At 37.7% G+C, this 12508-nt stretch overlaps 1 protein-coding gene across 10 annotated transcripts in view; it reads right to left on the bottom strand.

Moving 5' to 3' along the window:
• slc8a2b (solute carrier family 8 member 2b) overlaps positions 1-12508 on the bottom strand; it is a 36978-nt gene that overhangs the window by 1203 nt on the left and 23267 nt on the right. For 4 of the 10 annotated variants that reach the window (XM_062418832.1, XM_062418835.1, XM_062418827.1 and 1 more), the window contains 3 exons: positions 6321-6445; positions 1850-1949; positions 1-256 (listed from right to left, as the gene is read on the bottom strand). The exon at positions 1-256 is cut by the window's left edge and continues 20 nt beyond it. In XM_062418832.1, the coding sequence (XP_062274816.1) occupies positions 1-256; positions 1850-1949; positions 6321-6445 (481 nt within the window). Of the gene's footprint in view, positions 257-1849; positions 1950-6320; positions 6446-7372; positions 7384-8825; positions 8858-11410; positions 11442-12508 lie in introns of all 10 variants that reach the window. The other 6 variants (XM_062418826.1, XM_062418829.1, XM_062418833.1 and 3 more) reach the window with 4 other exon arrangements.

The following is a 12508-nucleotide window of genomic DNA, read 5'->3' as shown; positions in this document are numbered from 1 at the left end:
GCCACAAACACCACAGCGGTGACGGTGTCCCGGAGCCCCACGGTGCAGCCGAAGTGTGACGCAAGATCTCCGATGAAGGCGGTGAGCAAGCCAATGACGCTGATGGAGACGAGGAAGCAGGCCCAGCCGTTCCAGATCTCTGTGGGCGGGACGCAGGCGAACAGCACCTTCCAGAAGACGGTGACGAAGTGCATGACGTAGTCGTAACAAGACGGGAGGTGCTCCTCGCGGCCTTCGTCGTCTTCATCACCATCACCTGAAGAGTGGGAGAAACAGGAGGAACATTAGACACATACATAACATATAACAAAGAAGATATGAGTCTCAGCAACTTCAGAGTATACACTGTCACAGCTGGTAATTAGGGCCGGGCAATATATCGATAAATATATTGATACTGTGATATAAGACTAGATATCATCTTAGAATTTCGTCACGTCCTATAGCATAAGTGTCTTTTCCTGGTTTTAAAGGTGGCGTTACAGTTAAATGATGTAATTTTCTGAACTTGACTGTTCTACCTGTTTTATTATTTACCTTTAACCCACTTTGTCATTATAGCCAAATTACTGATGATTATTTATCAAAAATATTGTTGCGATATCGATATCGACGTATTTGGTCAAAAATATTGTGATATTTGATTTTAAACCAATTTATTCTGGTATTATTATTCATTTTGTTATTTATTGTTCTGCCCTGTTTTTCGGCCTTGGGTGTGCTTTTAGGGGAAATATAATTTCATTTTTGCAAGAAATGCATAAGAAATGACAAATAAAGGAAATCTGAATTGACTTCATCAAGGTCATTTTAAAATTCCAACTGCACCTTCAGCGGATTCATTTCACAAACTTGCATAGTTGAAAGCAGAGTGTAATAGTTATTGCTTGTACTGAACTGTTACTTCCACTAGATGGAGGCCTTTAGCCGACTTGAACACTAGTTCATTGACACACAGCTGTCTGCATCTGTGTTACCACTGCCAATTCATAAATCCGTATTTTCTGATACAACAAGATCCCAAAGTTGTTTGTTTGCACTACATAAACACAATGTTTTGTTAAGCTGAAATCAATACATACAATTCAAAGGCAGGTTGACTTTGACAGGTGAGCTTCACTGACACATAGGACAGATTCTGTCCTATGTGTCAGTGAAGCGACAGATACACAGTACAAAGTAAGTTACCAAACTCAGGTGGTTTGTCACTATAATCTTTTTTTCCCTCTTATTATATCAATGTTTTTTTTTATATTTTGTAAATAAATCATGATGTGGTCTTATTTGGAACACACATGGACTTTAATGGTGTAACAGTCCCAATTAAGCCCATGCCAGATTTTTGACTTTTTTCATGAAATATCTTTTATATTATATACCAAAATCTACATGAGCTAATGAATACATTTTCAAATGAGAGATAAATCTTGCTTTATAAGAAATGATCTCCCTTATAAATCATGTCAGCATCCATGAAAAACACCTGAACTTAGATTTTGGTGCTTAATGGGTACACTTACCCTAACAGCTGAAAACACTAGTTAGAAAATTAGAAAGTAATCAAATGTAATGAGTTACATTACTTTGATTAAGTAATTGAAATAGTTACATTACTTATTACATTTTAAATAGGATAACTAGTAATCTGTACCCTATTACATTTCCAAAGTAACCCTCCCAACCCTGCTTGTAATTATACTATTCTATACAAAAGTGTAAGTACAACTTTAGTTATAATCACGTTGTTTAGCGAAGCTGAGTGTGTTGTTAAGTGGGGCGACAGCTTGTTTGTTTACTTGGTTACATGAACACTTACACACAAACACACGCTAACAAAGTCACAGCTCACCTGCGCTGACAGTGACCGCCTCCACAAACTGCTCCCTCCAGGAATGTGTGCCGATAACCAGTGCCAAGTTGGTCTTCTTAATGAGCTTGTCGACGGTGCTCTGTGGAACACAAGCACAGACACTTAGCAACCAATTACAGCCGAGGACAGGTGACACAGCTGTTCAGGTGAGACAGAGCTTGTTAGCTGTGCTGGGTGGAGCTGCAGGGCTGGGAGAGGGGGCCGTGTTGGTCTACGAGACATCATATCTGAAATGGTCTTAATGGTGTTTGGAGACGAAAATGTGGTAACTCAACAAAATCTCAGGGTTATGGTGAAAATAACGATCACCTTTAAAACTCTATAATGATGGATAAATGCACAAACTGGTATCTGAGCTTCACGAATCTACAATACAGACAAACCACACAAACTGCAGATACAATAATTAAAGGATTTATCTGCCAATTTTCAATATTTTAAAAACCAACAATGAACTCATCCTACAAACAAGTATTGTGTGCGTATCCAAAGTCTCATTGTGGCTCATTGACATGTTTTTAATAGTTTAGTAGGACAAAAAAAGGGGTTTGGTTCAGCACATGAGATATATGTATATAATATTCTTTAAAGGTAAAATGTTAAAGGTGAAATTAAAGTTTAATAGATGATTAATCTTGTTGTGTTACTTGTTGACTACATTTTTATTGTATTTCACTGTGAACTGAACCTCAACTATGCACCTTATGTTTCTATGTTGTTGTTTTGATTGTAAATAAGAGAAAATTAAAAATATAAATAAATAAAAAGAATAAGAAGAAAGGATTAGAGAAAAAAAGTTTATTTAAAAGATAGATTAAAAAAGTAGATTAAAAAGAACAAAAGTAAAATGAAATAAAATTTAAAAGACAGAATAAGCGTGAATAAAATCAAAGATAAAAATCAAAAATCAAAAAAATGAATAAAAAAGATAAAAAATCTATCTATCTATCTATCTATCTATCTATCTATCTATCTATCTATCTATCTATCTATCTATCTAGTTTTGAGAGACGTCTGCCACCATCACAGTTCAATAAACCTCCATCAGTATTGGAGTGGTGTTTTTCTCCTAAATCAGGCAAACTCGACCTTTAGGGCGCACTCACACTAGGGCCAGTTGTTCCGTACCATGCTGAAGCACGGATGTCCCCCCTCCCCTGTCCCCCGCTGGCCCGCACTCACATTACCTCAAACCCAAGTGTACTCAAGCACGGTTGCTTCATGGTTAAAAAGACAACTAGTTTCTTACTGACTCAGCAGCATCACCTGGTGGTGGACTTTATGCAACGTTTAACTCATGAATGAATTGACCGCAATGCAATTTAAACTAATAAATGAACTAAATTACACAAATTGTGTGTTGTATGATATGTAAGGATGTTTTCCAAAATGTAAATTTGTATCAAATTTTGTAAAAGTAAATTCACATTGAATTACTTGGCAAATAAATCTGATTTTATATTTTATTTTTATTTTGTGCTTTTATTTTTATGTGTTGCTTTTTTACATCCTGTCTTGTTGCATTTTATATTTTATGTATAAGCACTTTGAATTGCCTTGTTGTTGAAATGTGCTATACTAATAAATGTGCCTTGCTTATACACCAACAACAAAAACATCTATATAGATTAGTACTCTTACTTCAATTTATATTCTGCTATACTATACAGAATGAAATGTAAATGACTGTCTCTTTCTTACACTGTCATGTTTGTGTTCATGTTTATTATTAAATGCTGATGTTTATTGCTTTTTTGGTTGACATCTGAATTCACATTGAATTACTTGGTGAATAAATCTGATTCTGATACATATAAGAAAATGTACAGTATGTTGAGTTTATCTACAGTTGCACAAACTATCACAACTAAAACTCAATATTTAAATAGTTTTTTTTAGGTATAACTTTGATACACGTCAGTTGAGTTCACAGAACAAATCACATGCAAACATAATCAAACAGACTCTTTGTCGATACATGTCAGATTTATTAATGAACACAGGAAACAGAGCTTCTCTTTCTGCTTGCATTTCTCTCTCTGCTGTGTTGAATCTATCTGCCAATCATGCTGAATTGCATTATTATCCCAAGGTGGTTCACACCATCCACAAATCAGGAGAGACAAAGCCCAATTATATTTTTACAAAGGGCCAATTGATTTGGTAATCAACTAGAGGCTGGGAATATTGAATTGTATTGGACTGGGTTTGGAGTGATGTTTGTCATTTATCTGTTTTGTTGATGTTGTTTGTTTGGTGCTCGTGCCTATCTGTGCCCCCTCCCCTCTGTGATTAATTCACAGTCCACGCTCCATCCTGTGGTTGTTGTTTTTTTTTAATTGGATGAAAGTGTTTGCTTTCCTCTGTTGTATTGAACTTTTCCTTTAAAAAAACATTTTGTGGTATTTAATTTGTTGGTTATTTAGTAAAAGTGGGAAAGAGCACGAAAAGGGCGCTTAGACACACGCACGCACGCACGCACGCACGCACGCACGCACGCACGCACGCACGCACGCACGCACGCACGCACGCACAATTTAACTAAAGGTTGCTGGACAGAGTGAACAACTTACAATGCTTATTGCCACACAGGTGTTGCTGACTCTACATCTGAGTGAATTTCATCATTTACTAAACAACTGAATCCTTTCATTTTTTTAAACATTCACCCCTGTAAACCCTTACGTACTGTTAAGGGTCAAATTTGACCCATTTTTACAAATGAGAGTTGTAAAAACACACTATGCACATTTCTTTGAGCTGGATTATTCCTAATGTGACACACAGCATACAAAAATGGAAATACAGTGCATCATTTTTTAACAGTGCCACGTAGGCAAATTAAAAAAATTGAGCCCCTTGTTTCAGATTGACGTAGACAAACAAACTTCTGTACACTTATGTATCATGTAGAGACACACAAAAAAGTCTCTTGGACCCATACCCTAAGTCCAATCGGAAGTCAGCCATTTTGATTCCAATTTTCGATTTTTGCCGCCATTTTCACAATTTCCACGCCTCGTACTTTAACGAACTCCTCCTAGAGATTTAGTTATCAAAATCTTTTGCCTTTGTTATACCTGATGGGCCCGTTCAAACATGTTGTTATATTCTTCATATTCTATAAAATGTTATCCTGGATGATACAATAGTGATTGTGAATGTCTTTTTTCTCCATACATAAATAGAATACACTCTCTGACATCTTCATTAAGGATTAATTAAACATTTATTAATGACTGATGGGGGAATTTATGAATGTGAATTTGTGTAGAGACTAATTACGAGTCCGAATATGAACAGTCTGTAAGGGTTAATCACCTGTATGTGTGCTGACGACAAAAATAATGACTTGTTGTTTAGTTGTTCTTATTTAAATAATTTATTCTACACCTCTTTCCCTCAGCGCTTCTGGTAAAACAGAATCTGTGCCACATGAGGGAGCTGAAACATTTTCTTAATTAGGAATCCATTGTTTTAATTTTCCTAAGAGCAAATAAAACAGATGGATTATCGATATATAACATCCTTCTGTGTGCTGGACAGTTTGTGAATTGAGACTTATTGCTCGGCCAGTAAACTAAACAGCATTTATTGCTCGGAGTGGCAGGTGCAGGATATTGGCTTTATGTGATGGTGGCTGCTTTTATTTGCTCAAAATACACCTGGGCCCAGTGCAAATTTAAAATATTTGGATTGCTTACGGCCCGCTTCCTGTGCTTTTCGCTCCTCTTTGCACAGGGGAACACAAAAAAATTTAAAAAATGCAAGCAAAGCTGTGCATTCTGCATTCCCTGAGCGAAGTGAAGTATCGAGGCCAACATGAGCTTTTTCAATAATTCAAAACCTGTATTAGACTTGCTTGCTGAGAGGGTTAGGACCCTGCTTCGCTTGAGTGAGTCAAAGCGGAAAAGGTGGATTGTATAACGTAGGCCACCTTTTACCTTTAAAATCACTACCGCAAACACTATCTACAGGAAAAACAAACAGTTTCTGGTCTTAGGAGAGAAATGTTCAAATCATATTTTGGACTGACCTGGAAATACTTGTTCAATATATACATTCTTACATTTACTTTGGATGTTCAGTGAGGTTTGAATAGGCATCATTCCCACAACTCTGCTGGTCTGCTGTTTGAATACTGCTTCATCTCTTTTTATATGACTTGTATGATTTATTTAGACTGTTTTATGTTTAGCTTTGTTTGCCTCTAAATGATTTCTAATGACAATAAAATGATGGTGGACTGGAGAGATAAACTCTAAAGCCGCCCTGGGCTAACATCAATAAGTCATTTACACATTTATTTTCGGTAATCTGAATATCCAGGAGTCTGCATTTTACATTTTATGCTCCTGCAAATTGCTTTTCGCAGCACAAAAAAGCCCAAAGATGGCGCTGTTCCTGATTGTGAAGCTAAGTAAGATGAATAAATAAATGAATGGTGCACCTTGAACTCATAAGACTCTTCGATGACGACCTCCAGGCGACTGTGCTCTCCCAGGATGGGTTTCCCCATCTCAGCTATCCTCCTGGCCTCCTCCTCCTCAGTGCTCATCTGCCCCTCCATCCCGTCTGTGGGGAAGAAGAAGAAGAAGAAGAAGAAGAAGAAGAAGAAGAAGAAGAAGAAGAAGAAGAAGAAGAAGAAGAAGAAGAAGAAGAAGAAGAAGAAGAAGAAGAAGAAGAAGAAGAAGAAAAAACATTGGATGAAGAAACTAAAAAATGCATGTCACAGATATTTCCAAGTTCTGCCTCCGTCAATAATAGATTGTGAGTCAGCATTTTATTTAGAGCAGTGTCACTTGTATGCAACAGCCCCATGAATCTGTAATATGTGTGTGTGTCATCTCACAGCATGGGAGAGGGATATGAGAAGATGACAGATGGACACTAGCAGAAAAAAAACATCACAGCCACAGAGATAGATTAGGTGGAGGTGGATTTGCAAAGAAAAGCATGTGTGGAAAGTTTCTTACAAAAAGGTAAACACTAACATTTGCACAGAATTAATTCTCAAACTATTTTTTTGCAAAAAACTATTTGGTATTGATGATTTAAAAAATAACTTACAGGTGTCCCGCTGTGTTTTCTTGTGAACAAACTTTCTTTTAACATCTTTCTCACCAAAAAACACATAATTTGTATCTTTGAGCTCTACGAAATAACCCCACATTGGATGGATTTCCTTCCTTATAAAACGTTTGCAAAGCTGCATTGTTTTACATCAATGACAGCCACCCAAACCACTGTCACTGGCAGGGTGCTACTCTGTGTGAGTGACTCATAACATGCGGCTCTCTGTGTGTTCATGAGGATGTATTGTATGTCTGAGTTTTGAAGCATGAGCCACCTCTGAGATGATTTTCTGTCACGAGAGACAATAAAGTTTCTCTAGTAGTCTTCTTCTTCGCTGCTTTTACAGGTGAATTGCTGCATTTCTTTGGGTGTTTTACTGCTACTTATAGATCAGTGGAAGAGCATGAAACCAGAAGTAGAAGTGACCTCATTGTCCCCTGTTGTATTAGTGCACAAGGGAGGCAAAAACTGCTCCATTGCACGAAGAGTGGTTAAAAAAAACCCACTCCATAGGATAGCTATAAAAAGTTAATTGATTATCAATCTATCACAAATTCTAGCCAATTAATGTTCTATGTATTGACCAGCTAATGGATCCGGCTGGCTAAAGTTGCTGCCTGGGGCCTCCTCCTCCTCCTTTACTGTCTGAGACAGAGAGAGAGAGAGAGAGAGAGAGAGAGAGAGAGAGAGAGAGAGAGAGAGAGAGAGAGAGAGAGAGAGAGAGAGAGAGAGAGAGAGAGACAGAGAGACAGAGAGAGAGACAGAGAGACAGAGAGACAGAGAGAGAGACAGAGAGCGAGCGAGCGAGCTACCAGCAACTTGCAAGAAGACAGGAAGACAGTATTAATGCTGACATGTGGCCCACTTTGTGTTATTGATCCACTGCCAGCGGAGCAGCAACAGAGAAGACACCAACCAAAGTGGATCTTACAGAAACTGAGCGAATCAGGGATGGTATTACAGTCTTCTCTTTACGAAGAGAGCGGGTCCTCAAAGAGCATTAGAGACACTCCGAGTCTTCTAACCAGCCTCTCTGCTGTGTGCTGTGTGTGATTTCAATGTAAGCGGCATTTTCTCATCTGTCTCTTCTGCTCAGGAGTGAGAGAAAGAAATTAAGGGAGACCAGGAGGTATGGAGACAGGGTGCTTTCTCTCTCTCTGTCTGTCTGTGTGTGAAGAGCAGGCAAAGATTATAGCCCTATCCTCTCTTCAAAGACGGCACCATGTCTAATTATGAGAAGACTGTAAGAGCAAAGCAGCATATGGCAAACGTCCCCGCAGTATTCATCGACACTATCTCAAGCTGTCACACACACACACACACACACACACACACACACACACACACACACACACACACACACACACACACACACACACACACACACACACACACACACACACACACACACACACACACACACACACACACACACACACATGACCTCACACACTCAAACATGCTTCCTGTGAGCAGCAGCATCTTTTGCAGGGCACACTTCCCCATGCTGTAAATCAGACAAACAGAGAAATAATCCTGAGGACAGCGAGCATCATCATGTGTCATCGTTACTGCAAGGCCTCCCACTCACAGAGCATTGCTCCTTGATCTAAGTCTAAATTCTCCGTTGGCTGCCTGTGATCATTAGTCACTTATGGTCAACGCTGCTTGGATGATTTGCATCATGTTGGACACGACTGGCAGCAAGAGGCAGAAGTTTGACAGACGTTATTACTCAAAAATTATGTAATGTCATGTGAGCGACCTGTGCACACTGCATAATTATATTAGACCTCTTTTTAGTGGGTGCTAAGCAGGGTTGGGAAGGTTACTTTGGAAATGTAATAGGTTACAAAAAGCAATATATGTATTCAGTTACATATTAAATATTTTAAAAATGAGGAAAAAACCCTCCTGAGCAAAATCTTAAATGTCTGACTTTAGATCTAAACCCCTTTGTAATCATCAATATTTTAACTACATGATTGGTTTCCACCTGTGCAGTCTGGTCATGCTGACATAGGTTCCCTCTGTGCTGGACTGAGCTGTGCTGCTTTGTTTGAATCAACTCAACATACTAAAAAAGCTGTGTGAGGTATGTGGTGGGTGGTAGAGGACTAGGTGAGTCAGGGTACCCTTTACAGCAGTTTTTATGTCAGTCTATGGTGGACTATGGTGATGTTATTTATAGACAAGCATCCTTTTCAACCGTGAAACCTCTAAATTCTGTATAACACTCTGCCTTAAGATTTATTTCTAAAGATGTTTATGATACACATCATTGTATTCTGTATAATAATGTTGGATGGTTCTCTCTCGAAGCCCTTATAGGAAAATTACCCCATTACCTTTCATAGCTGCTCTATCATCCAGATGGACTTTACCAAACCTGCTCTGAGGACTGACTTTTACTTCATCTTCCATGAATTTGGTCTGAACTCGGAAAAACTGCTTTAGCTCTAGCACACCTGAGCCGTGGACCAAACTGCAGCACCTCCTTAAATTAAACACATTTGTACCGTTTGGGCTTTTAAAAATAATTGATATTAAACATCCAAACACCTACTTGTAATTGCTTTGTTTAATTGTTTTTTATTTTCTATCTATTTATCATTATTATTTTTTAACATATTCTTTTTCTTTTTAATTTGATTATTATTATTATTTTGCTATTATTCTCCTTCTGTCTTTGGAATGTGTCTCAATGTCACTGTAAGTGAGGGTCACCCTCAATTATCTCTCGAGTATAAATAAAGGTTTACTACTACACACTTTGCTCTAACATGGTTATTTTTTGTCTAAAAACTCTAGGTTATTGGTTAGTGCCAATTCTGTATTAGTTTTGGACTTTTCTTTTGTAGTAAGTGAGGCCTTTTTTAATTTTTATTTATATTTTTTTTTAAATACAGGTAGGAGCCAGTCAGTTTGTCTCATTCTATCCCCCACCACATTTTGTTAAGAACCTTTGTAACTTGAATTTAGTCGTTTCCTTTTTTTCCACTTCAACTTTGACTCCCTCAGTTTCTTTTGGTTGTCATGTGTTATTTCTTCCCTGTGACTTCACAAAGGGGATGTAATGATTCATATTTATTGATTTGTCCCCTCTAAGCTCAGACGACTTCCTGTTCTAAACCAATTTAAACTCAAATCGACGGCTTGTCAGTTATAAGGGATTCATCTCCTTCTGCAAGAAAATTAGATTTAGATTTCCTTATGCAACCTTTTATATTCTCTACAGAATATATTCACTCAATGTTTACTTCATTGTTTCTTACTAAAGCCAAGAGAGATTCCCATATAAACAAGTTTCAAGTTATCCCATTTACAGTCATTTGCCTCCTATACACCAAGGCTGCAAAATAGTCATAAAAAGCAATATAATATTGAAGTATAATATGATATTCATGATATATAATACAACCATGGCAGGTTCCTCTCATATGGTTGCCACATGCACCATAATATATCTGCATCAGCACACAGTGACGGCACAATAAAACAAGTCCAGAGTGTGCAGCATTCGACTCATTAGTAAACATTTATTCCCTAACTGATCTGTTATACTGTGCTGAGATTCACAAAAACCAGTTCTACTGTGATCCAGATGTAAATAGACAAATACTCATCTCTTTCCCCCCAAAGCAGCGCTAAACGAGATGCCAGAAATGGGAGCCAGGCCATTATAATGTGGGGCAGAGTAAACAGTGTGCTGGCTCGGGAGAAAAAAATGAGCAGCTGCAGGAGAAAAAAATTGAAACTGGAAGACATATACTGCATGTGAAAGTAAATGTTTTGTATTTAAATGATTAAAACAGAAAGTTAAAGTAATTCAGAATATTTTGTCAGTGACAGTTGCTGTTCATGGATGTTTATCTCTCAAATAAACGTTGCTTTTATTTCACCTCTGGTCTTTGAACACACTTCCTGCTGTCATTATCAATAAATTCACATTGACTCATCAGCTCCCATCAGACTTATTTTAAGTGATGTCATCCACTTCCCAGAACTCAGCTATTAAAATAGTGTAGTATTGTAGTTATTGTTATTATTACTGATATAAAAACTACATAAAGAAGGCCCAGGTTAAGAAAATGAATGAAGAAGCAAAGTCAGCATTCTATCCCGGTGTAATCACAGTAAAACTGATAAACTCAGCATGACATTAAGCCTGTGTAAACATGTTTATTTCATCATGTTGGGCATGTTATGGGTTACTGTAAGTGTATTGCAGTGCTTTTTCTTACAAAACAAGCGCTGAGTCTAGATTTATCACTGCTCAGACGTTGGTAAAACTACTTCTTTGAATCATTATATCAGATTAAATATTATCATGAATTGGTTGTAGGAGCATGTTAAGCAGCTTTAATGGTTGGGTTCCTCATCAACAGATCATACATCGATAAGAAAGATTTCCTGACCAATCAAATCAAGCTTGGGGCTGTGGTTTAAAGTAGAGGGGATAATTAGATGGGCTTACCTTGGTTGAGAAGTAAAGCTGTGAAGAATATGGGGTGGAGGAGGAAGAGGGACGAGAAAAAAGAGCAGTGAGTAATCACACACCTGCATTCAGACAGCAGCAATGGATTAAAATGTTCACTGTCATCACTAACAAACATATCACTACTTTTATTTCCAACCCTTCCTGTTTTAGTATTTACTGTTAACAAAAAAGAGGGTGAGTGCACGTTAGGCTGTCTGACTTCTGAGAAAACCCTCCGAAATTCAAACAAAACACTCCTCTATCCTCTTGTCTTTCTCTCATCTTTACATATTTCAGTGAGAAAAAAGGGGCGACTTGTTGTAGTTGTGACAAGTAATAGATGAACGTAGTCAATACAAGAAATTCAACTTCTTTTTTTTATGATTTATTACATTATAACAGTGTTATACTGCACAATAAGACATCTTGGGTTCTTCCTACTTGTAGCCATGATTGTACTGCTCACTAGAGGTGCAGGACACGCATGTGCAGTAAATATATTAACCCACAGTGAGTAAAAATGTGAGGAGAGAAAAAAATTCCCAAAACTGCTTGGGGAAATATTGATTTTAAAATGTTAATTAGTTAATAGATAGGTAATATGGATGCACATCTCTCACAGTACATAAGAACAGAATATTCAGCCAAGCTATGGTGTAAATTGTATTTTATATTATATATTTTATTTTATTTTATATGTAGTAAACGAAATATTGATGCAACTAATACAATTAATAATAATGTATGATTTGTAATTTACAGGTTCTATGCTTAGGTTTATCAGTAAAGGCAATGTATCTTCAGACAACCCCAGACCCAGTACTGGCAGCTTCAGGTCCTACTGCCAACATAGACCCACAGCCTTCAACAAATACAGACCCTGTAGACCCAGGTGAAGTACAGGCAGCCTATACAGTATAGGACTACTTATTCTTAGAATGACAGATGGTGCAAACTGTTTTAGAAGAGGGAGGATTGTAGCGGGAACACTGGTGTATCAGGTGTGATTGTGTGGCAAATGAAATAAATGGTTTACATGGCAGCTGGCTCATGGGTCAGGGCCCCTTAGCAGAATTTTGCTT

The sequence above is a fragment of the Scomber scombrus genome, chromosome 5 (assembly GCF_963691925.1).
Source record: "Scomber scombrus chromosome 5, fScoSco1.1, whole genome shotgun sequence".
Classification (NCBI taxonomy): domain Eukaryota; kingdom Metazoa; phylum Chordata; class Actinopteri; order Scombriformes; family Scombridae; genus Scomber; species Scomber scombrus.
Note: the sequence above shows the minus strand (reverse complement) of the source record. Positions and strands in the feature narration are given on the sequence as shown.